The sequence below is a fragment of the Manis javanica genome, chromosome X (genome assembly GCF_040802235.1).
Source record: "Manis javanica isolate MJ-LG chromosome X, MJ_LKY, whole genome shotgun sequence".
Lineage (NCBI taxonomy): Eukaryota > Metazoa > Chordata > Mammalia > Pholidota > Manidae > Manis > Manis javanica.
In genome coordinates, this window is record NC_133174.1 from 99,714,462 (window position 1) to 99,741,163 (window position 26,702).

General features: G+C 33.7%; 1 protein-coding gene across 2 annotated transcripts in view; it reads left to right on the forward strand.

Annotated features, from left to right (window-relative positions):
* COL4A5 (collagen type IV alpha 5 chain) overlaps positions 1-26,702 on the forward strand; it is a 220,644-nt gene that overhangs the window by 164,188 nt on the left and 29,754 nt on the right. For both annotated transcript variants that reach the window (XM_073227300.1, XM_017674621.3), the window contains 12 exons: positions 2,187-2,300; positions 7,033-7,200; positions 8,078-8,167; positions 8,641-8,790; positions 10,185-10,283; positions 11,661-11,750; positions 12,171-12,310; positions 20,484-20,610; positions 23,427-23,507; positions 24,156-24,254; positions 24,821-24,871; positions 26,056-26,241. In XM_073227300.1, the coding sequence (XP_073083401.1) occupies positions 2,187-2,300; positions 7,033-7,200; positions 8,078-8,167; positions 8,641-8,790; positions 10,185-10,283; positions 11,661-11,750; positions 12,171-12,310; positions 20,484-20,610; positions 23,427-23,507; positions 24,156-24,254; positions 24,821-24,871; positions 26,056-26,241 (1,395 nt within the window). The remainder of the gene's footprint in view (positions 1-2,186; positions 2,301-7,032; positions 7,201-8,077; positions 8,168-8,640; positions 8,791-10,184; positions 10,284-11,660; positions 11,751-12,170; positions 12,311-20,483; positions 20,611-23,426; positions 23,508-24,155; positions 24,255-24,820; positions 24,872-26,055; positions 26,242-26,702) is intronic.

A 26,702-nucleotide genomic window follows, 5' to 3' on the forward strand; every position in this document is an offset into this window, starting at 1 on the left:
CTGAAGATATGGAACAAAATAAAGATATCCTTTCTCACCACTCCTTTTGAGTATGTATTGGAAGTCCTATAAGGCAATAGAAAGAAATAAAAAGCATACATGTTGGAAAATCAGAAATAATTTCAAAACTTAATATAAAGCCACAGTAATTAAGATGGTATGATACATGTGAAATGATAGACACATAGATCAATGAAACATAATAGGAAGCCCAAAAATAGATCTATACAATTTGATTTTTAACAAAGTTTCAAAGGCAATTTCAATAGATAATTGTCTTTTCAACAAATGAAGCTAAATCAATTGGACATCTGTATGCAAAACAAAACAAAAGATGAGCCTGGATCCATACTTCATACTTTCTACAAAAATTAAGTCAGAATGGATCATAGACCTAAAAGTAAGATCTAAAAATGATAAAACTTTGGAACAGAATCAGGCAAACATTTTCTATAAAGGGCCAGATAGTAAATATTTCAGTCTTTGTGGGCCACCTATGGTTTGTCATATAATTTTTTTTTCAACCTTTAAGTGTAGATTCTTAGTTCACAGGCAATTCAAAAACAGGCCAATAAAGGTAAAATTTCCCATGGGCAGTACTTTATTGTCCCTTGTTTTAGACTAAAGCATAGGAGAAGATCTTTGTAATTGTAGGTTAGGCAAAGAATTGTTAGATACAACACCAAAAGATTCCATAAGAGAAAAAAATTGATAAATTGAACTTAATTAAATTGAAATAGACTGTAATTATTTATCTGACAAGGGACTTTTAACCAGAATATGAAAAGAACTCTCAGAAGTCACTAATAAGTAAACAACCAAATTTAAAGAATTCAGTTGGAAATACAGGCAAAGGATTTGAACAGATACTTCACCAAAAAAATATACCTAAATAGCCAGTAAACACATATTAAGATTCTCAGTGTAATTAGTAATCTAGAAAAGCAAGTTAAAACTACAGTGAGATACCAATTCCTATCCTATCAGTAGAGGCTTCAAAAAAGAAGGAAAATTGACAATACCAAGTGCTGTCAAAGATGCAGAGAAACCAAAAACTCTCATACTTTGCTAGTTACAATGCAAAATGGTACAGCCACTTTGAAAAAGACTTTGACATTTTTGTGTAGAGTTAAATAAAACCTTATCACATGGCCCAGCAATTGCACTTCTCGTAATTTATCCAAAAAAAATGTGAACCTTCACACGAAAACCTGTACATCAATGTTCACAGCAGCTTTATTAATAATCACCAAGAAATAGAAACAGCCCAAATGTCCTTTAACTGGTGAATAGATGAATTCTGATATATTCTCATAATGGAATACTATCCTGCAATAAAAAGCAGCAAGCTATTGATACATACAAGAACATGGATGAATATCAATGCTTTATATTAAGTGTAAGAAGATATATTCAAAAGGCTACATAATGTATGATTGCATTTATCTGGCATTCTGGAAAAAAAGAAAACTAAGACATAAAATAGATCTGCGGTTGCAAGGAAATGGGAGTGTGAAGACGGGTTGACCATAACTAGGCACAGCGAGTCTTTTGGGTTGATGGAACTACGCTTGTATCTATCTTCTATAGCTTGATTTTAGTGGTGATTATATAACTGTATACTGTCAAAACTTATCAAAGTGTACGTTAAGAGGAGTGAATTTTAATATATTAAAAAATTTTTTAAGTAGGAGTGACAGCAAGCTAGAGAGGGCTAGTGAAGTTTCCAATGTCAAAGAGATGTTTTACTGATGATGGGAGAGGCTTGAGCATGTTTATAGGCCATGGGCCCAAGTTAGTAAATAGGAAGGTCTTAAAGGTTATCTACCTTAAAAAGATAATTTGAAAATACATTGTAAACTTTTAAATAGATAACTCGCCCAAGGTGAATTACAAGTGAAACAGATGTGTGGTTCATAATCTTTTGTACTATTTTGTAAGGTTGATATAAGTACTAAACTTGAGTGCTCACCGTAAGTTAAATTAAAAATCTGTAACTTTTAATGGATTCCTTATCATCTGCTCTGGGTACTTGTGTTTACTTTCCCTGCTCAATAAATGGGTAGCTTTTCAAGATCCCTGCTTAATGTGATTTGCCTTTTAACATGGAAATTGTGGTTCCTAAGGACCAGTGACTTAGCTGCTATTGTCATTTTTAATATCTAAACTCTATTTATTTCTTAAAGGTGATGTTGGGCCACCAGGACAACCTGGGCCAATGGGACCTCCTGGGCTGCCAGGAATAGGTGTTCAGGGACCACCGGGGCCACCAGGGATTCCTGGACCGATAGGCCAACCTGGTAAGATTGGAGTAAATGTGCATTTTGTAATACTCATATAGAGGTTGGTTAGCTCATCAATAAAGTAAAACCTACCTAATAGTCTTCAAGAAAATAGATTTGAAAGGTAACATGTCTACTTGCATGATTTTATAAAATTGAAAAAGTACAGATCACAGCATAAGAGCTACCTTAATCCCTGTTAGTTTTCCTCCCTCTCCCTGTTTAAAATTGATCTATTAACAATAATGGAATTTAACGATTGCAGTATGTTCCCACAGCATATGACTATTAAGCTAGTCATAATCTTGGAATCACAGACCTAAGGACTTGTAGTGCTGATCATTTCAAGCCTGAGTAACTATATGGCATCGATAGACCTTTGTGGAACCTCAACATTTCTTAGCACGAGAACTATAGAGTTAAAAACATTCTGTTAAAAATACATTTTAGGCATTCTCATTTCTTTTTTTAATAAAATGAGTTGAATTTTCTCTTTTGCCCCAAAATCAACAATCACTTTGCAACTCATAAGCACTCTAAACATTTTTATACAGATGAACAAAAAATATTTTGTCAGCATATAACCTAATAGAGAATTATACGGTTTCTCTGAGAGCTTACTCAAATGGATTCTGAGCCATCTAGCGATACAAATTCTTTTTATCTTCATCTAGGCAGGCACAGTAAGGGGCACTCTTCGTCCAATATTATGTTACTGTAAAACACTGTAATAATTCATAAAATTAAAACATATGGAACATTTAATCATTCCTTAATTCACATGAATGCATCAGATGACTTAAACACACAGTTCAGATATATATACATGACTGAAATATTGTTTCACCTCAAATGGCAATAGGTAGTTTGTTAGTTATTATTCTAAACTTATGGAAACACTGATTAACAATATAAAAAACCTGGAAAGTAAAGGTTATTTTTGTTTATGTGCTTTTTAAAAAAATTATTTATGGAACACTGTATCTTTTTTAAATGACCCCTAACATGTCACTACTGATTTAAAAACAAGAGAATTTTAAGTGTTGGCTTTGAACCAGGTTGTTAAAAAGCAACTGCTTCAACACACATGAAAAAACCATTCTGTCCAATTAGCATAGTAGAGGGACCTTGCAAAAAAACAGTTTTTAGGTTTGGCCATTATACTTTTGGCCTACTGTTCCACAAAGATAACTAAAATGAGTTTATCATTTCTGTTGTATTTCATCTTTTTTTTTATTTCCCCAAATTACATGAGGTTTTGGAAGCATTTTAAATTCTTAAATCACAGTTGAGCAAGAATAAAAAGACCACACTGTTAATACTAATGTGAATAAAATAAAAATACATTTATTTGTTCTTTATGCTTTTTCAAATTTAGTTAATTCTCTACAGTGTTTCATACATCTAATGTTTTCTCTCTCTTTTTAACATATGGGTATATAGGTATATTGATTTATAAAGTCTAGATAGGATGAGCAGGGGGCAAAGTAATGGTGCTGTTTAGCCTCATCATTCGATAAAATATACTTTGCCATAGAATCAAGATCTTAGCTAATATGATTCTACAAACAAATGAAATTAACAGCCACTTGTATTGAGAATATATTGAATATATTGAATCACTCTTATTAATATAGAAATGTTCTCAAATCACAATTTTGTTTTACCACAGGAAGGACCAAATTTAATACTGATACTAGCCATGTATAGTCACTTTTTAAGTAAATTTTGTTTATATCACCAAAGCTGAATATTATTTTAACCCATTTCAAAAAGTCATAATTTATGTTCATACATCTCAGTAACAGAATGATAAGCAAGGCTATTACTAATATCTTGATACATCTGACTTACATGGTATGGCTGAAATTCTACCTACCAATGTTGTTTAAATAAGAAGCTTATTTAATATACTTTCTGTGGTTCATTTTGTAATAGAAAATATAATGCAAAATATTCTATACTTTCATTTTTCCAGAGCAAAGTTCACATTATGCCTTTCAGGCTTTTCTTTTGGCTCCAGTTTTCTGCTGTTATTTAATTAGGCTTTACTATTTGTCATTCTCCAAGGCAGGCTATATAGTTTAATGCATGTTAATAAATTAAAGACTTGTTGAATATCATTTCTTCATTTGACAGTAGGAGAATAAAAGAGAAAAAAATGCCAAGGGACAAGAAGCAAAATTCTTTTCATCCCATGCCCTAGAAATCCAGGCAGAAATGGAAGTTGATACTTTTTATTTGATCTGTTCATTAGCTACAAGATTACTTCTTTAATGATTCTTTTTAAAGGTTAGTTAAATATGCTCAATCCCATGTCCCTGGAATGTACAGATCAAACCCTCACCTGAGCCAAATGTGTTGTAGTACTTGCCCAGTCTTAAGAAAAAGTACGTGGTTGAATCCGCTTAAGCTCATCATCACAAATGTGAATCAATAAAACAAGGAATTACTCATGTCATTTTCATAGATGAAGGATAGTACATTATAGTTTTCTAATTTTATTTGGCTGTAAAACCCTTGCACTGTGTGTGTGTGTGTGTGTGTGTGTAAAGTTCTCACAGATAATACATCTTTTTGAAATTTTATTTTTTTCTATTAGCTGGTTGATTAGGCTACCAATACACTTAGACCATCTATACACCCCTAATATACTTTGTCTCTATAGATGGATCCATATAATTCCTGCTATTGCATAAGAACATTCAGCAGAGTTTTTGAATTTATATTGACTTTCTTCTTCCTGGATCTTACCAGGATGCCTACTCGTGACAGTATTCATGGAAAAGATCATTCTATGAAAAGTGCAGCACAATATCTATTACTACTACTAATAATAATGAAGAAAGAAATCTTTGCCTAGTACATGGAGGTTATTTAATCACAGTTACTTACTGATAATTATTGATTTCTCTGTACCTAACTTGTTACAGCATAAAATCAAATTAATTTTAAACTCTAACTAATCTGTTGGAACTTAAGTTCCAAAATGATTATTCAAAGCAATATAAAGATAAGAGATAAATAAGAGTGTAAAGCTGGTCATCAAAGAATATTACTTTTTGTGAATGAACATATTTTATTGTGTCTTTATTGGCAAATATATTTCATTTATAGAATATGCTATATGAGCATCTGGATAAATGCCTAAAATACGTTCCTTTACTCATTATTAATATATGATAGTAGTGAGTCAATATCCAATAACTTCTCTTTGTACACTCTTTTGTTCTAATCTTTACATGCTTAGTTTTGTTTCCTAACCTAATGAATATTTTTGCAACTTGCTTCTGCTTGGGTGGCTTATCTTGCTGTTGAACTGTAACTCCTTGACTCTCGAACTTCAGGTCTACCAGGTATAGTAGCTCTTTCTCAAAAGACCAGTCTTAAATCTTTAATTATGGAAGACAAACAAGATTTCTCCAGATTTAAGTCATTGATTTCTTTTCATTATTGTGCAAAACTGCCCTTTTAGAGCACATTTCAGAGGAAAATTTAGTTAACTTGAAAACTCAGCTATTAAAAAACTATGTGGGCTATAGTATAACAATAAGCAGTGATCCGTATAGAGCTACAATAGTGCTCATTATTACATAGCTCATCTTACTTCACAAATAGAGTAATATAAAATCTCTCTCCCCTTCTTAGTGTATTTTACTATGAAATGGCAGCATTGGAACCATTACCACTATGCCAACTAAATGAAATTCTCTCATCTTCAAAGTGAATTTTATCAGTTTAAGGACATGCTGGTATATAACATCAAACAGATCTTAAAATCCCAGCATCTTGCTCTCTTATAAAATAATTGCCTGTGGATTTTCCCCAATAAAATTAGGTCTTACTGTTGAAGGAACACTTGGAATGGTCACTTGGCTCAGTCCCTAGCTTCTAGTCATTACATGGCATGCCTATTTAACAGATGAGGACCAACAACTCACAAAGGCACAGAGCTGATAGGTATTGGAGTGGCAACTTGCATAATGGTTGTAGTGTAATTCTACCCCTAAACATTTTCTTTTTTAAATCACCTTAGTTTTTGAGTAGTTCAGTGTTTAAGATAAACTTACTATGGTTAAATATTTTAGCAATGTTGTATTTTTTTCTATAAAATCCTGGTTGGAAGACTGAGAAACAAAAGTTAACAAAAACTAATAGTAATGTATTGTTAAAACAACGTGTAAAACAAAGCCAAAATAAATTAAAAAGGATCCATATGACTGACTTATTCAGTAATTAATCATTTTTTATGACTTAAAGAAATTATCCCAATAATTCATAATTCCTTAGAGCAATGCAAATCCAAGTGTGGTCAATAGACCACTGTTGAATCACAAACTGTTTACCAGTCTGTATTGGAATTAGAAGAAATCGAAAGTATTTAGAAACTTTTATAGCAATTTGACAGTGTAATTGTATTTGTTGAGTATAATAACCAAAAGATTGGCTTGCATTTTATGTTTATATGTCTTTGCTTTGTTTTTAGTTTTTTAGTAATTTTTATTGTATTTTCTAAAAAAAGACGAGTCTTTCACCAGAAATAATTTGAGACACACTGTCTTAGAGAAACATGCTTGAAAATCCTAAAGTTTCATCATTAGATCATTTTATGTGCATAATACCAAAAGTATCTCTAACTTACTTAAGTTTATTATACACAGGATTCTATCACTTGTTTACTAGAAAAATAACTAGGTACACATCTTAAGACTGCTTCAATACTTGTTAATTTTGGTATTGTATTAACTAGGCTTGCATGGAATACCAGGAGAGAAAGGGGATCCAGGGCCTCCTGGGTTTGATGTTCCAGGACCCCCTGGTGAGAGAGGAAGTCCAGGAATCCCTGGAGCACCTGGTTCTATTGGACCCCCAGGATCACCAGGGCTCCCAGGAAAAGCAGGTGCCTCTGGCTTTCCAGGTAATTTGTTTAAAGTTTTCTCTAGTTTTGGATTCAGAAAATTAAAATGACTATTACTCTTGTACTCTTGTACTTTCCTGGATTGACACTATCCTTTAAGGAAAAGTGTTACCTATCTTTGAAGGAAACTCACTTCCCTATTTGCATTACACTTTTTCACTGTGAGAGTTCCAGTTATATCTTCCTGTATAACAAATGACCCTGAAATGTAATGGTTTAAACCAACCTTTTAATTTTGCTCCAGATTTTATGGGTCAGGAATTAACGGATGGCTTGCTAGGGTCATTTATCTCTGATCCATGTCACCACCCAGAGTGGTTGGGAGTCAAGGATCTACTTCCAAGATGGCACTTTCCTGACACTGAGTGTTCCTTGTCTTTTTTATACGGTATCTCATTATCCATAGTGCCTCTTCACTTGGCTTGAACTTATGTTATGGCACTGTCAGGGTAGTTCCTCTCCTTCCAGGGCAGCTGGCTTCCAAAAGAGAATCCCCAAAACCAAAAGTAAGCGTTCCAAGACTCCCACGTAGAAGCTGTAAGACTTATTATGATAGAGCCTTGTCATACAGTGTCACTTAGTCAAGGGCAAGGCAGAATCAGCCCAAATTCAAGGAGAGAAGGCTATATGAGGATGTATATACTGGTAAGTGTGGTTCATCTGGGGGCCATCTTTGGAAAGTAGCTACCACAGTGAATCCTTTATTCATTGGTATCAGCAATAGTGGTCACTAAGGTTACAAGAGTTGTAAAGGGGTAAAATCTACTGCCTTCCCTCCAACCCTCAATAGTAGTTTTCCACTTGACATCTTAAAACTTATCTTTTATCTTACCAAGGTCAAGGAAAGGTAAAATGTATTTACTGATATTCCTCAAAGGTGCCAAAGGTGAAATGGGTATGATGGGACCTCCAGGCCCACCAGGACCTTTGGGTATTCCTGGCAGAAGTGGTGTTCCTGGTCTTAAAGGTAATATTCAGAGTTTGTTGGCAGATGCATGTAAAAGAGAAAATTAAATATTGCTTTATGTCAATACAGAATATTTATAATTGACTGCTTTAAAATAAGCAATGCTTATTTGTATTTTGTTTCTATGAGATATGGCATTTAAATAGATCCTATTTTCAATTTTGTGGTATGCTTAGTTTGGGTACCATGAAACATTAAATACTTAGCTAAAAAACAATAAAATATAGGGATTAAATTTTTATTTCTTTTGTCTTTATAATAGTCAAAGATTTCCAGAAGAAAGACGGATTATTATCTGAGACTCAAATGTGTGTGGGCTCAAGTTATTCATAGACAATAACGATGGTGCATAATAAGTGTTTTGGATGGCCAGTGAGCTACCCAACATGGAGTATATAAATAATCTTTATATGCATTAATCCTGGAAGGATGAATCTGATCTGGTGTGTCTTTCCCACACATGTTGGTTTTAGGTGATGATGGTTTGCAGGGCCATCCAGGACCTCCTGGCCCTGCAGGAGAAAAAGGTGGTAAAGGAGAGCCTGGCCTTCCAGGCTCTCCTGGACCAATGGATCCAGATCTGCTGGGCTCAAAAGGAGAGAAGGGAGACCCTGGTTTACCAGGTGAGTGAATGCATATATTTATGAATGTGTTACCTGGTATATCTAAAGTGTAATTTTTAATAGCATGAAAAGTGACTTGTAGTCCAGGATTCAGCAACAGAAGGTACTTAGATGCATCAAATTTTGGTAATGAAAATTAATTTTTACTTGATTTGTACCATTTTACTAGTCAACTTGTTTGAGTGTTTTCTTTGTAATTTATCTATCACAAACTATTCAGGCCTTCCAGAAAATAGCATAGGATGTGGTCATGAAAAAAGGATATGCAGCCAGAATTACCTGCAAAACAGATTTCAGAATTTGGGAAATTTGCTATTTTTTAGTTTTCTTCCCTTGAAAACAGATGGGGATGAATGGTACACTGTTGCCCTGAAGTGTTTTGATATCCATATCACACTGGGCTTTTACATACAACTCATTTTTATTCTACCTTGATAGAATAAACAAGTGTTGGACTATAAACAGCCAAACTCAGCCCTGGGGGAAGTCACTGAGAGTAGGTCTAGGGAACAACTGTGTTATTATAATTGTCTTATTCAGTAGAAGCCAATAAAGTATGAAGTATAACATTTGTTTTTTAAATAAAAAATCCTTTGTTCCTTATATAAAAATAAAACATAATAAAGCATCAGAAACTATAGAGAAGTAGACATCAATAAATAAAGCACTTACAATTCAATATATATGGAATAGCCTTTCAAACAACATGGAACTTTAAAGCTAGTTCATTTTTCTTGTGTTTATGTTTATTTGTGGTTTTTAGTAAAGTTTGTAGCTCCTTTTGTGTTGTAACCATTAATGCTGTCAGTTGATGTGTTTGTGAGGGTATGTGTGTACACAGATGTTATATGTTTCCCTATGAGCAGGACTTGATGGGATTTTTCCTCAAAAAAGAGTGTAAGACATTACACATTACTGTATTTTTGTATATAGTCATGGAAGAGGCAGGGTCACTTAATTTTATTATTGCTAAAATGAGATACCTTTCTTGACTTACTCCTTGCAAGACTCTTCTTCTCTTTCAGTTATGACTTTTGTAAAATAGAGACAGTAAAGTATCCCTGCCTCTGATGTAGGGTTATTAAAGATAATTGTAGAATCTAAGAGCCTAGAGATCATCTGCCCCCAATTCCTTCATTCTACAGTATAAGAACCTGAGGCCCAAAGAAAAAAATGACTTAATTATTGAGTGCTCTGAATTTCTTAATGATAGCTAAATAAAAAGTGCTGGATTTTAGTATGAGTCCAGTGCTATTGGTTCATACTATAGCAGAATACCACTGGTTCCTGTATTTCAATCATAGTTCAGAATTTGGGAAGCTTGCTTTGTCAAATTCATTTAATGGATTAATGATATCAGCCTAACTTTTCTTTCTTATACTCATCCTTGGAAGGTATTCCTGGAGTTTCAGGGCCAAAAGGTTACCAGGGTTTGCCTGGAGACCCAGGGCAGCCTGGACTAAGTGGACAACCTGGATTACCAGGACCATCAGGTAAGTATGATAGACTACGCTAACAATGGGATGGCTGATCCTGAACCCTGGAAAAGAAATTATGTATTTATCATGTGTGATGATGTTTTGGATTTGGTCATGGCAATACACTTGGGTGGCTGCTGAGATATGAAACTCTCCTTTAGCAAAACAGTTGCCATTTGGCCCAAGTGTCAACAGACAGGATTTGTAGGATGCTCTGCTTTGCTCACTTTCTTCTTTTCATGGCAGCAGGATGAACATAGAATCACAAATATATCCAAGTAAGATGTTGTGTTTTATTTACATACATTACAACATATGTAAAAAGGACAATTATCTGGTAAGAACCTGAAGAATTCACCTTTTCCAGTTCTTTGCCTTCAGACAAGTCTATCATTAAGCTACATAAAATAGATGGCTCCCCATTCTGTTTCTAAAAGTTTCTAGGGATGAAAATTTTACAGCTTATTTTGGTAGTCTGTCACAGCATTGATCATCCTTACAGCCAATGTGGATTTTTTTTCTTTTTTCTAATATAACTCTTTCTTTTTGCTTCTTAAGCCATTTTCTTTTAGTTGGGCCCCTAGGGAATTAAGAGCAGTTGGCCCCCATCTTCATAAGAGCCGTTTAGGTCAGTTATTCTGCTCTGGACTCTGTACTACATTGCCTTGATGTAGCTGGAAAGAGAAATTATCTTTCTGTCCTTCACATCTTCTACATTCTCTTCCTCAAGTTGGAAGCCAGTGTGAAAGAAAAAAATAAAACAATGTTTAAGGCAGCACTATGGTCCTTGGAAAATACCTGGGTGACACCACAGAGCTCAAGCACCCAAGCTCTAAGGAAGAATGTGTAAACAGAAGAGGCATGACTGTTGGGGGAGGCAGTCTGTACCTCTCCATCAACCCTTATCTATCCCTGGGCTACTGTGCCTGGGGGTATATCATGAAAGGTTACTACTTTCCTCTTCCTGGTCTCACGTAATCAGGCTCTACATGGGAAAGCCACATCTGAGTCTTTTAAAAACAAACTCATTGTACTGGATTTATCTGTGATAAATACAATAAGCGTAGTTAAACACATACAACAAATAGGACTTAAGGTAATTGAAATTGTTTTAGGGCAAGAAACAAGATGCCTGGGTAAAATTTTTGTATTCTTAACATAAATTTGTATTGGGAGACCTCTATTATCATAATTATATTGTATTATGTTCCTAAGGAGATTTCTTAGGTACCTCTTGCCTGGTTTATGCTGAGTTGGATATTTGGAACTTAATCATATATTAAGATTTGATCTATCCAATTGCATGCTTGAATTTTAATTACAACCCATTCTGAGAAACCAGGCAACCCCAATATTGCTGACTTTCTTAATTTAGTAATTTGACTTTTCTAGGTCCCAAGGGTAACCCTGGTCTCCCTGGAAAGCCAGGACTAACAGGACCTCCTGGACTTAAAGGGAACATAGGTGATATGGGTTTTCCAGGTAAGTGATGAAAATCTACCAAATGTTTAGTCCCATTAATAGAAAATGGTTCACTATCTTTGTTATCAAAAGAAAATACTGGTGTTGATAGAATCAAACTGAGACAATATCTAAGGTAATCAGTGGGTAAAACTCTCTCATTACACAAATATTTGAAGTGGGAATTAAGAACAGAGCTTTAGAAACCTGTAAGTAAGGTTTCACAAACTTGCCTTTTTATCTTTTCTCCAGTTGTACCTGTTTCACTTAAGCTTCCTTTAAGAATAGGTTTTTAGATAATCCTGGTTGTAAAGGATTATTATGTAACTCAGAATTTGCAGAGTTCTGTCTCAAAATCTTTTTCCTTGGTCATATGCGTCATAGATATGACACAAATATAGAATATTTTGTAAAATATTGCATGTTACATGTTTTTAACAGGCCCACAGGGGGTGAAAGGGTCTTCAGGACCTCCTGGAGTTCCTGGACAACCTGGTTCCCCAGGGTTACCTGGACAAAAAGGAGAAAAAGGTGATCCTGGCATTTCAGGCATTGGTCTTCCAGGTCTTCCTGGCGCAAAGGTAATCCTACACTAGGCAAATGTCTGAGCAAATGTGATTTTTCTTTAATATTGTGCTCATTCCTACTTCTTCATTAAACAAACTGTAGAATGACATGACATATTTTGGGCAAGAAATTCATTGCTTCTCTTTTCTTTTATATTTATATTAAGGAGATTTGTTTTAGGGTTTACAGCCAGTGCAAAGAATGAGGGAAAACTTGTTTATTTCTTTGTTTTTCTTCTATCTTAATCTCTGAGTATGTTTCAGTAAACCAAAGGCATGTTTCTGCCTGGTTTTGGTTTTCTTTTCCCCTTTTAGTGGAAAGAAAAGTGGTCTGTGTCCTAATATTATTGTTAACTAATTTGAAAACTCTTACAAACAAAGTAACTTAGGCAATTAGCGAAAGTGCAGTAGTATTCTTAGGAGCATATCTGAGGTAGTTCCCGAAAAACAGTTTTACATATCTTTCTCGCCCCTAGTCAATATGAAAGTTTTGGTGGTATTTCTCAAGCAATCAAATTTAGAACTTGTTTTAGAATCATTGGGCTCAATGAGTATTTGATAACTGCTTAACTCTATGTAAAAAAGTAGTAACTCCTACTGATTTGAAGAAATACTTCAGAACTAGCAGAGATGCATCCATTGTCTATTATATGTGTCACAAATGTCTAAGTCAATTGTCTTAAAACATTGTTGAATCATTCAGTCAGACCACAAGTCTTGAGAATGTTAGAAAAAGAATTGTGTTACTCAACTTCCATGGAATTAATGAAAATTCCCACTGAGATAAGAATTTACTGAACAATGTTTTACAGATAATGTTTGTAGTCGTATACAGAAAGACTAGTTTGATTGCCCAATCAACTTATTTTAAGAGAAACCCAAGAGAAGTTTCTGAATATTAATTGCAGATTAACAGTGTAAAGTCTATTGAAATGAATTTTAACTTTTTCTGTCTATATAAATTTTACCAGTACTACATGAACACATATTTTCGTTAAAAATAATATTACAAACATTCATGGGTAAAAGTGAAACTCTCCTTCATAACATTATCTTCTTTAATCCATTGTCTTTCCTGTAGAGATTTACTGATAGTAGTTGGTGTGTACATTTGGATCCCTTGCTCTAGACAGATAGACACAGATAGAGGTAGGTAGATATGCAGGCACACCTCAGACAGTGCAGGTTTGCTTCCAGACCACCACAATAAAGCAAATATTGCAATAAAGTGAGTCAAATAAATTTTTGGTTTCCCAATGCATATAAAAGTTATGTTTACACTATGCTGCAGTCTGTTAAGTATACAACAGCGTGATGTCTAATAAAACAATGTGCATACCTTAACGTAAAAATATTTTATTGCTAAAAATGCTAACCATCATCTGAACTTTCAGCAAGTTGTAATCACTGATCATAGATCACCATAACAAATATAATAATAATAATAATAATAATAATAAAAGTTTGAAATATTGCAAGAATTACCAAAATGTGATAGAGACATGAAGTGAGCAAATGCTATTAGAAAATTGGCCAGTTAGACTGCTCAACACAGGGCTGCCACAAACCTTCACTTTGTAAAAAAAATTCAGTAACTGTGAAGCATAATTAAAGTGAAGCATGATAAAATGAGGTATGTCTGTATATATATTATATATATACATACAGAATTTTGTTTTTTCTACATGTTATATGTATGTAGAGTCATAGAATCCACACTGTTCTTTATGTTGCTTTATCATGTATCTTTTAATCTTTCTGTTCCAATATATGCTAGACAGTTTTGTTGTACATTTTCTTAATGGCTTCATCATGTTCCATTATTGCAAATAATTTCATAATGAACATTCTTACCCATATCTGTGGACAAATGTACAATTATACTGTATAGATTCCCGAAAATGAAATTGCTGGGGCAACATATTAAGTGCATTTAAATTTGTCTTTTTAAATTTTTATATTAGTAGTTAACAAGTAAAACTTGATTTTAAAAATCCACCAGTGTGAAATGATACAGAATGAGAAGTTTTCTTTCTACATGTTTACTCATATCCCAAATCTATAGTTCTTCCCTAAGGTAACTACTTTTAGTAGTTCCTCCTGTAGTTGTCCAGAAAAGGCTTTTTATGCATATATATGCATACATATATGTCAGATACTTCATCAATTTTAAGACTCAATTTTTTACATTTGAAGTCTTTGATATTGAAGTGCATGTTAAAATGGAAAGCATCTTACAGTTATAATTGAGAGCAATTTTTCCTCATTGATACATGAAATGATGCTGTATCTTCCAAATGTAGATGTCTTAATATTTTATTTGCACACATAAAATCACACTATTTCTATGTTCCAGATCTAGCTATGATAACTTAATAAATTTGGTAAACTTTATCAGCGAATAAATATATGACTCATTCTTTTTCATAGTATTTTTAATGTGGGTTATCCATAAATAATTTAACCTACTAAGAATACTAAATTTGTTTTTAAATTTTCATGATTACAAACATGTTACACTAAAGATTCTTATCCATATCTTACATATGTATCTTAATATTATTTGGCAAATATCAATCACTGTAGAGTAAATTCTGAGTAGAGTTGCTAGAACCCACCCAGCATATATATGTTTTATCAATATTGATAGTTACTGGCAAATTTTCCTATTAAATAGCTTTACTGCTTTATATTTTCTTGATCAGTATAAGAAATTTTCTATTTTGTCCTTATTTTACAAATATTGGATATTATCAGTCCTTTTAATTTTGTCCATCTAATAGGTAAAAAGTAGTGTCTCATTGTTTAAGTCTGAATTTTCCTTATTACAAGTGAGATTTCTCATGTTTATACCTTATCTGCAAATTGTCTATTCATATTCTTTGCCTCATTTTTTTAGGAGGGGATTTGGTTATATATTCCTGTTGATCTGTAGAAGTACATTATAAATAGCAAAGATGCATCCATTATCTATTACATTGTTGCAAATATGTTCTCCTAGTCAGTTGTTTGTCTTATAACATGTTTACTATATATTTCATCATATAGAAGTTTAAAATATCTACATGGATGGATTTTGTTATTGTTCATTTGTTCAAAAAATATCTATTGAGTATGTATGAGGTGCCAAACAAGTATTTTAGGTGCTGGAGATAGAACATGAATGAAACTCTCTGCCTTCATGGAGTGTACATCAAGCCAATAGACAAACTAGGCAAAATAAATAAATTTGTAGTATGTCAGAAGATATGGCAAAAGTAAACATGGCTTAGGGACAGGAATTGCTGAGAACTGTTACATTTTGAAATAGGGTAGTAAGAGAAAGCTTCTCTGATAACAACTGATAAAGTGACTTCATGCAGTGAAGAAGTGATTCATTCAGAGGCCCTAAGTTAGGACACAACTGACATGTTTGAGGAACATTAATGAGGCTAGTGTGAATTAAGCAGCGTGAGGTGAAACTAAGTAAATGGTACGATCGGGTTGGAAATGGGGGATAGCTCATAGTGAGGGCATTTATTCCTGTGTGAAATGGGGAGTGGCTGGAAGGAGTAACATAATTATATTTTAATTAAAAAAATTACAGCTCCTGTTTTTTGAAATACATAATAGAGGAATAAGGATGAAAACAGTGAGACCAGTTATGACACCATTTAAATAATACAGAGTAGAGATGTTGATGGCTTGAATCTGAATGCTGGTAGTGGAAGTGATTAGAAGTAGTTAGATCTGAATATTATTCCTGGTCAAACCAGCAAGATTTGCTTATGTAATATGAGAGAAAGACAGGTTTCAAGGATGATTCTAAGTTTTTTATCCAGAGCAACTAGAAGAATGGAGTTGCTGTATATGAGCTAGGAAAGATTTGGGAGAAGCAGATTTGGTGGGAAAGATCAGAAACATAGTTTTCTGATTACTATGAAGACTTCTATATCCTAAGATTATAAAAATAGATCTATATATTTTCTTCCAGTACTTTCATGATTTTGCCCTTTATATTTAGGTCTTTAATCCATCCAACTTTTTCTGTATGGCATACAAGTGAGGTGAGGAACTATTCTTTTTTCAAATAAATATCCAGATACCCCCAACTTCATGTGTCAGAAAATCCATTCTTTACTCATTGATTTGAAATTCTATTTAGAAATTTTTCTACATATTTTTTCTGTACTGAGTGAATTTTAACATTTATATATAATGGAACCAAAATTACCATAATAACTCCTCACTGAAGTTATAATGGATGGCAGCAGAAAAACATGATGCAGTTGGCAAATGTCCACAGTATTTCAATTCTTTAAGCAAAGGGCTCTTTTAGTTTTTTCTGTGCAGCTTACAAATATATTTCAAAAAGCAAATTCTTCACTAAATTTGGATGCTTGCAGAGCTGATAAAATAAGGAAATAATGTATTTGAAGTAGCCTATTGTTTCTTTCAAATGGTGTTATTTAACTTATGATGGTGACACATTGTAAAAAGATTTTATAGCTCAGTTCTTTTAGGCATAGGCAGTCCTTGCTTTGTACAGTTCTGATATGCATAAATTAGCTACCAGAGTTTAGTTAAATAACATCAGTCCAGAACAACATGGTTTAAATTTAAGTTACCATGGTGTATGTGCTCTTCAATCCATAAATCACTATGTAAATAACAGCTGTGCATCATGAGCAGTGAATAATCACTTCACTTCTTTCAGATTCTGTCAGTGATGAGTCACTCGAACCTGTTATTCCCTTTATGCTGTGAGAGCAAAGCTTGTGGTTGTGTTACCTTTTGGTTTCTCATTGATAAACCAACATGAATATTAATTTTATTGTTGTTAACAACCATTTGATCAATAAATATGAGAGATGCCCTCTCAGAAAAAAATAAATAAACAAAAACAGTAACACCAAAAAAAAATGAATATGCAAAAGAGAAAATTAACCAACAAAGATGAAAGTACAGCAACAAAATGAAAAGCGGTAACACTAGACATGAAATTTAAATCTAATGTAAATGGAGTTATAGGTGAAATAAGTAACTGTAGAAATGGTGACATTGCCACCATTTGAGAGACTTCAGATGTGCAGCCAAGGAAGTTAATGAAAGCAAACTTACCGACATAATGATCTCTCTATGCGTGCATCACTCACATGAAGAGTGATTTTAGTGTTTTGAGAAAAACTTTTAAAGGCCTTTTTCCCACTGATTATTAAGATCTCTACTTGGTTTCAACATTTTTTATAGTCCTGTACTACTGTGCAAAGCAAGGACTGCCTTATAAAGGAAGCGTAGAATAAGTTTCAGGAAACATAGTACTATGATTGGGGAATGTCAAGCACAAGAAAAAATTATATAAATAGTAAGTTTTTAAGAAATAAGAAGAGTGGGATATGTTCAAATTGCTGGCATAAGAATATCATGACCTTGTCTCCTCCCATGAACATACCAAATCATGAGTATACTTACATACAGATGGCCAACAGTTAAAAGGTGCTCATCACTAATTGTCAGGGAAATGCAAATTTTGACCACAGTGAGTTATTCCCCCACACCAGTTAGTATGGCTGTTCTCAAAAAGACAAGAAATAACAAGGGTTGACAAAGACAATATGAAGAAAAGGAACCCTCATGCCCTGTTGGTGGGAATTTAAAAATGTGCAGGCACTGTGGAAAACAATACGGAGGTTCTTCAAAAAATTAAAAATAGAACCGCCACATGATCCAGCAATTCTCCTTATATGTATTTATCCGAATAAAAAAAACACTAACTCAAAAAGATATGTGCCAGCCCATGTTCATTACAACATTATTTACAATAGCCAATTGTGGATGCAACCTAAGTGGTGTCCATCAATGGACAAATGGATAGAGATGGACAAGAAAATGTGATACACACACACACAGACACACACACAAAATGTGATATTATTCAGCCATAAAAATGAGGAAATCTTGCCATTTGTGACAACATGGGTGGGCTTTGAGGGCATTATGCCAAGTGAAATAAGTCAGAGAAACACAAATGCCATATGATCTCACTGATATGTAGAATCAAAAAATAAATGAAAAAACAAAACAAAATTAAAAATAAAACAACAATAATTAGCTCACGGATACAGAGAAGAGATTGGTGGCTGCCAGAGATGAATGTGGGGGGTAAGCAAATGCTTGAATGGGGTTAAAAAATTAAAAACTTCCAGCTATAAAATAAGTCATGGGGATGTAATGTATAGCATGGTAACTGTAGTTAATATTACTGTATTGTATATTGAAAGTTGCTAAGAGAGTAAATATTAAAAGTTTTCATCATGAGAACAAACAATTTTGTAACTATCTGTGGTGATGGATGTTGACTAGACTTATTGTGGTTATCATTTTGCAATATAAGCAAATATCAATCATGCTGTACGTCTGAAACTAATATAATGTTATATGTCAATTAAATCTAAATAAAAAAAGAATTATATCAAAGCCTGACATTAGAACAAATGCAGATATTTGTAGTTTAAGTGTATTCAAGTCATGTCTAGCTTTTACCAGAAGTGTAAATAGAATTTTCCTTTCTCACAGTGATTTACAGGATTTCTGGCCAGTTTGTTGGTTTTCTGAGTACTCTATTATTTTTAATCTCTTCTTGCTTACCTTCTTTTGAAGCTTATTGTTTTCTCACAAGTGTATGAATAATAAAAACTCAGATAAAAATTAAACTAGCAAATTTTAGTCCTTTTCAGAAGCCCTAGTGAAATATTTACTTTCTTTTTACAACTTAGGTAGGTCCATTGGGTGGTAAGGGGAACTGTGTTAGGGAACAAGTGTTGGTTGAAATTATAGGTGGGAGTTATGTGTAGAATTTTAAAAATGCTTTATTAGAGTCAGGAGTTTGTTGCCTTTCAGGTTTACCATTAGCAGAATATTGGAATTTTCTTCTTGTTTTTTATTTTGGTATATAAAAACTATTGGTTCATGATTAACAAGAATCATCATTGTTTATTGAAAGCTTTTCTATGTAAATACATAAGATGGAACCAAATTAATCCAAAATTTAATTGTATTCCTATTATGTCTGTAAAAATATGCTAGATATTTGATTTATAAGGGTTCAGGCAAAAATACATATATTCCCAGCCCAAGATTCTTAATTGCTTTTAAAAAATAGGATGTAGGGAGAAAAGGCATTAGTTTAAAAACATTTTACCTTACCACAGAAACACTTGAGTCACAAACAGTCCTATTCACATAGACAAGCATAAGCACTAAATGAAGAAGGAAATACTCAGTAGTTGTTGATAAACACTAAGGCTTTGTTGGAGAGGTCACAATCCTCAGGAGCAGAACAGTGAACACTGGTAGATTTAGTTAAGGCATATGTTCTCATTGTTATTGCGAAAAACTTGTTTTAATTGTTAAAGTGAGTATGAACTCTTCTAAGGCTCTACTAGAAGAAAATACAATGCAAATGTTCATTGAACAAAAAGGGCATATATGAATTGTCTCTGACCCTGAAGAAATTTACAATATAGTTGAAGAGTCAAGACATACATACATGAAACCTTTATAGACATGGTACAGTAAGAACCTACCATAAATTCTTAGGGTAGAGGTCTCTTTGTCCTGGAAGGCTTCATGGAGGAAATGAGATTTGAGATGTCCCCTGAAATATTGATAGACTTGTTCATGTTAAGATGAAATTTACCTTTTGTAGTACAACCTTTTGTAGATAACTATTGTTTGACATACTTATTATAAACAATGAATTTCATTGTAGCATATTAGGGATGACAATCACAGGTTCTGAAATCAGACTTCTGGATCCAAACCCAGATTCCACCACTTATTACCTGCATCACTGTAAAATGGGCTAATGATCAATTATCTTTCTTAGGTTTGTTTAGGATTAATGAGAATAATGCATCTATATATCGTGGGAATAGCATGAGCTCTGGAGTCTGATGGACCCTGCTTCAGATCCCAATTCTGCTGCTTACTAGAGACCTTAGGCAATTGATTTCTCCAAGACTTGAGTTTTCTTATAAATGGAGATTATAAAGACTAACTCAAATGGCTGTTATGATGATTAAATGACACAATTTATGTAAAGCACTTAGAATGCCTGACATGTAATAAAAGCTCTAAAAATAATGTTATGTTATACAAGCTAAGTCATATAGAGACTTCAGTTTTATCTTCTTATTCATGTTTTTAGGGTGAACCTGGTCTGCCTGGATATCCAGGGAACCCAGGTATCAAAGGTTCTGTGGGAGATACTGGTTTGCCCGGATTACCAGGTACCCCTGGAGCAAAAGGACAACCAGGCCTTCCTGGATTCCCTGGTAATATTTCTTTTTTTAATTGCTTCCTTCTCTCCTTCCTTATCTACTCTAAACCACATAACAGAGCAACTTATTTGGTGGACTTTTATTTCCCAATCAATTACTGTTTTCCAGTCAGATACCAACTAGCTATATAATCTTGAACTAGCTTTTTAACTTTTCTTTGCCAAATTTCTTTCTGTATAAGAAAAGAATGAATGTTACCAACTCAGCAGGACAATATCCCATGGGAAGAGAGACTGTTGGTGGAGCATTTTTCAGTCTTTGACTGCTAACCACAAGTCAATTAAAGAGGCCTTACTATTTTTGTAGGTGATAATGTACACTTGTAAGCCCTAGCCTGCTGCTGATCCTCTTAGAAAATTGTACTCAGGCACACAGATATGGGTCATTCAAATGACAAGGACTGAAACAGGCAAGCCAAGGGACTTAACGCTATAGTCAAGTAGGTAGCCTGAACTAAGTGTTATAGTATCTGCTCTATTTTTGTTTGTATTTAATTTTTTATTTAATTTTCTTTTTTTTGGTATGCACAGTGGCATGGATGAAGTGGGCCTTTTGTTATCTTTTCATCAACCTTTTTATTGAAATATAATACAGATACAAAAAGTGTGCAAGACTATAGATGAGTTTTTACCCATGTGTATATCCATATGTCCACCATAAATATCAAGTGTAATAGTTCCCTTATGCCATAAATTTTACCCATGACCCTTCACAGCAAACCACCACCCAAACCCCCAGGTAAAACCACTTCTATGACTTCTATCACCTTAAATTAATTTTGCCTCTTTTTGAAATTCATAAAAATAGAATCATATAGTATATATCTTTATGTCTGGCTTCTTTCACTCATCATTATGTCTGTAAGAATCATATATTTTGTTGCAAATGTCAGTAGTTTGTTTTTATTAATTATTATATAATATTCCATTGAAGAAATACACAATAATCAATTATCCATTCTCCTGTTGATGGACTTTTGGGTTATTTCCACTTTGGGACTATTAAGAAAAAAGATGCTATTAACATTTTTTGACATGTCTTTTGTTCTTAGACAAAATGACATGTCATTTCTTTTAGGCAAAACTTAGTAGTACAGTGATTGAATCATAGGGTAGTTGTACACTTAACTTTATTAGATGGTACCAGTTTTCCAAAATACATAAGTATATAAATTACAGCCCCACCTGAAATGTATAAAATGTCATGGGTGGCTCCTAGTAGCTTGCCATGACTGTACAGTGGTTAGTATTTTGTGCTATGAAATGTCCAGTTGCTCATATCCTCATCTTACTTGGTGTTTGTCAGTCTTTTTAATTTTAGCTATTCTGGTGGGTATATAGAGGTATCTCACTGAAGTTTTAATTACATCTTCCTAATAAATGACAGTATTAAACACCTTTCCACATACTTATTGGCCATTTGGATTGCATCTTTTTGAGGTACCTCCTCCAAGTTTTTTCGCTCACATTTTATTGGGTTTTTGCCTTTTTCTTGTCGCTTCAGAGCAGTTCTTTATATGTTCCGGTATGAGTCCTTTGTCTGATTCACTTACTGTGAATATGTTCTTCCTGTCTCAAATTTGCCTTTCACTTTCTAAAATCAAAAGGTGTTGATTTTAATAAAGTCTAATTTATCAATCTCATGATTAGTGCTTTTTGTGTTCTATCAAGAAATACTTGCCTACTCAGGTTTATAGAAATAGTCTCCTAATTTTTTTCTATAATGTTCAGTGTTTAAGCTTTTATATTTACACACTTATGATATATCTTAAATGAAAATATTTTTGTGGTGTGAAGGAGGGGTCAAGGTTGGGTTTTTTTTTCTGGTACAGATATCCAATTGCTCCACACTGGTTTGTTTTTCTTTTTCTTTTAAAGAACCTGTGTTCTTTTGTTCTGCTTATCAAAAGGCACCATTAAGAAAATGAATAGGGACGCCACAGGCTAGGAGAGAATACTTGCAAAACATACATCTGACAAATGACTGATATCTGGGCTATATGGAGAACTTCCACAAAACAATAAATAGCAAGATATATAATATAGTTTTTTAAATAGGAAAAAATTTTGAATAGACATTTCATTTCACAAAAGAAGATATGAGAATGGCCAATTAGCATGTGAAAAGGTGATCAATACCATTAGCCATCAGAGAAATGCAAATTAAAACCACAAAGAAGTAGTACTACATTCCTTCCAGAATGACTATTATGAAAACAACACCATAAGTTGTACAAGGATCTTGATTAATTAAATTCCCACTGTTGTGAGTGTAAAATGGTTTGGCATTTTTAAAATAAAACACACCATACACCTACTGTATGACATAGCAGTTCCACACCAATCTTGCTATTTACCCAAAATAAATTAAGACGTATGTCCACAAACATACCAGGGCAGAAATATTTATAGCAGCATTACTCATAACGGCTAAATACTGGAAGTAGACCAGATTTCCATAAATAGAACAGATATTCATAATAGCTAAAACCTGACAACAACCCAAATGTCCAACAATAGTTGAATGGATTTTTAAAAAATTGATATATCCACACAATAAAATCCTACCAATTCTACCAGTGTAATGTGATGGCAATTATTTTTATTATGAATATATAATAATACCAGCCTCTGGATAAATTTAAAACTTAAAATTATTCCTAAAAATATCCAGCAAACACCAGCACCTTTTTGAGTTTTATTTCTATTCTTCACTGTTTCTGTGCTAACACTGTAAATTGTAAATTTGAGGTGTAGCTTTCAAAGCCATGCAGTTTTTCTTTCATTATTAAGTTGAGCTCTTTATTCTAGGAACCCCAGGCTTTCCTGGACCAAAAGGTATTAATGGTCCTCCTGGGAACCCTGGCCTTCCAGGAGAACCTGGTCCTATAGGTAAGCATGAAAAATAAGGGTTTGCTGTTTTGTAAAACTAAGGCTCATATTCATTTTGGGGAAGTAGAATCATGTCTGGGAGCTGTGGACAGTTTCAAGAAAAGGAAATGTGATCATTCCATTAGCACTACTTGTTAGGTATAAAGTAAACAACTCTTAATAAAAGTTAACTTAAAATTATTATTAAGGGACCTTATTTGGGGGGCTCACTTTTTCCAGGGAGAGTTATTTCAAGTATCCTATAAAAGTAGGTAGAAACTCTGATTTTTTTCTTTAGAATGGCAAGCTGTAGTATTTTTCTTTGTTTACTGAATTCTAAAGCAAATCACCTGTCTTGGCCCTATATGAAGCCTATAATGCTCCCCTCAACACACACACGCCTTACCTTTTGGATATTCTAAAACTAGATTAAAACAAGAAACTGAAAATTTTGGATACTGAGTGAATGATATGGCTCTTCCTTATTCTCATTACCCTTTACTCGTTTTATGCTTCTTTTTCACAAGATTTCATGATTTAAAGCAGGGTCTCAGAGTCACTCTGTGTCTTTTGGATAGAACTATTTGAGCTAGTATGGAGAGAATGGGGAATGTAGAAGACAAAGGAAATTGGGAAGATAGGTGTAAACTGTCATACCCTGTTCTTTAGGTGGTGGAGGTCATCCTGGGCTACCAGGGCCTCCAGGTGAAAAAGGCGAACCAGGCCAAGATGGTATTCCTGGACCAGCTGGACAGAAGGGTGAACCAGGTGCTATATTTTTTCATTGTTCCTAATTTTCTAATTTCTTCCTTGTCTGCTTTAACTTTTGCTCTTTTTTTATCCACAATAAACTTCTATCTTCTTTCTTACCCTCTAAGCTACCACATACTTTTCCCTTCCTAATGACCTTTTTCCCTTCCTAATACCTTCTTCCACTCTGTCCTGAGAATATTATTTCACATTTATCGATCAAGTTGCCTCCCTCTTATGAAAATTTCTTGCCCAATATTTCATGTCAAGAATTTACTCAGCTTTTTTTTTAACTTCTCTGGATGACCTCCTTTCACCATGTAATCTATATTCATATATATGCATATATATAATATTTGTATAAGTATATAAAGATACATTTAACACTCATCACAAATAGAATATATGTTTGTATAGTTTTCTCATGTTAGAATTATAGCTCCATGTTGGAATTAAATCTTCTGCATGTTTCATATAATATCAATGGTAGCATTTCGTAAAAACCTTAAATGGTCTGAAAATAATTTTTCCTTGTTACAATTATTATTATTTATTTGAGAGTTTTTGGTTTAATGCTCTGACAGGTCAACCAGGCTTTGGAATCCCAGGACCCCCTGGACTCCCAGGACTTTCTGGTAAATTTTAATAAAACATGTTAAATCAGTCCATAAAGAGAATATTCTCCAGTACACTTATTTTTCCATCAACACCATTTACTGTTGTAAAATACACATACAACCCCAGAAAACTCAAAGCTAGAGATATATCTTAAAACATTCCTTATTCAGCAATTTAGTACAAGGAGTTGAACTATATAAAAATGCTTCCTTAAGGGAATTTACCTGTAGATACCTCTTAATTAATTTCATAAACAAATGCTGAGGAAATGATAAAGAAAGTAAGATTGTAGGAAGAGATAGAGTTTACTAAGTTTTTTACTAGTCTTTTATCCAGAAAAAATAAACAAAACACTCTTTTCTCCTCATGAAAACAAATTCCAAGTAATATAAGGAAACTGTAGAAATATGTACTACTAATAAAAATATTTCTTGAAAACTCCATGTTAATATATGTCTTACATGTGGGGTGGGTATGTGTGTAAACACATCTACCTTCCCTCACTGTTCTTACTCTAATTGTAAGCACCAAATAGTTAATTGATGACTGAATTTGCATACAGATATGTATGTTCTGAAATGACCATTGGCTAACCACACACGTATCTCCTAGAAATTCTGGTATCCTTGCATGATCCCAAAATGAAAATTATTACTTTAATGTGCAACTGTTATATCACTCTTAGGCATCTTGGTGGTATAGAAAAATTGTTGAGAATGGTTTGTCTAGATTGTGATTCTACATCTTGGATAGAATGGTCTTTAGGGACACACAGCAACCATTGAAGATCCATATCTTCCATCTGCTTCAAAATTAGTCTTGAAACATTTGTTTTAGTAATTTATTCCATCCATCTCTAACCTATTTTTATTTATAGGTACTTTATGCTTTTCTATTTTTTACTCATAGCTACTGGTCATGTAATAATTGCTGTATGTCCTAATATAAAGGGTATCTTTCAGGACCCAAGCTATTATTGTTTCTATATTTCCATATATATTCTAATAAACACTTCTGATAATACATAAATATATTTAATAGGAAGAGTTTTTTTTTAGATGTGTTGAAGATTTGGTGGGAGGTAGAAATGACCCTAGTAAATTCCATTACTTGTTCTAATTAACTATGAATAGTTTTAGCCTTACAGGCAAGCCTAATAATATCATTTCATGTGTTCTGTAATGTCACTTTGCTTTCATAGGTCAAAAGGGTGATGGAGGATTACCTGGCATTCCAGGAAATCCTGGCCTTCCAGGTCCAAAGGGTGAACCAGGTTTTCAGGGTTTCCCTGGAGTGCAGGGTCCCCCAGGCCCTCCTGGTTCTCCGGGTCCAGCTCTGGAAGGCCCTAAAGGCAACCCTGGGCCCCAAGGTCCTCCTGGGAGACCAGGTATGTACATGAGTGGTAGGGGAATGGTCTATTTATCAGTCCATTTATTTCATTTTGCTGGCAGGTTATTCAGTCTTTAGGACTTAAGACTCTATAATCTAAGAACTTCTTACAAGTAATAGCTTATTGTACACTTAGCTCCATACATTTCCATGGCATCTATTAATTCTTTTCAGTAATGCTTTTCATCATTTAAAGTTGACCTAAAACAAACCAACTTGGAAGAAAATAGGAAATAGTGGATTTATTAGTCTTTTTATTAAATGTAATGCTATACTGATAACCTGGCAGCAAAATGCATTTTTATTGTGAGCTTCTCAGCATGTCATCACAGAAATCATTTTAGTGATCACCCAATAGATGCTTGTGGTCCATACCAAAGTGTTGCTATGGTTCTGTCACATGATCAGCAAATGTCACCAAGCACAATAAAAAAAATTTATTTTCTCTAGGACCTAGGC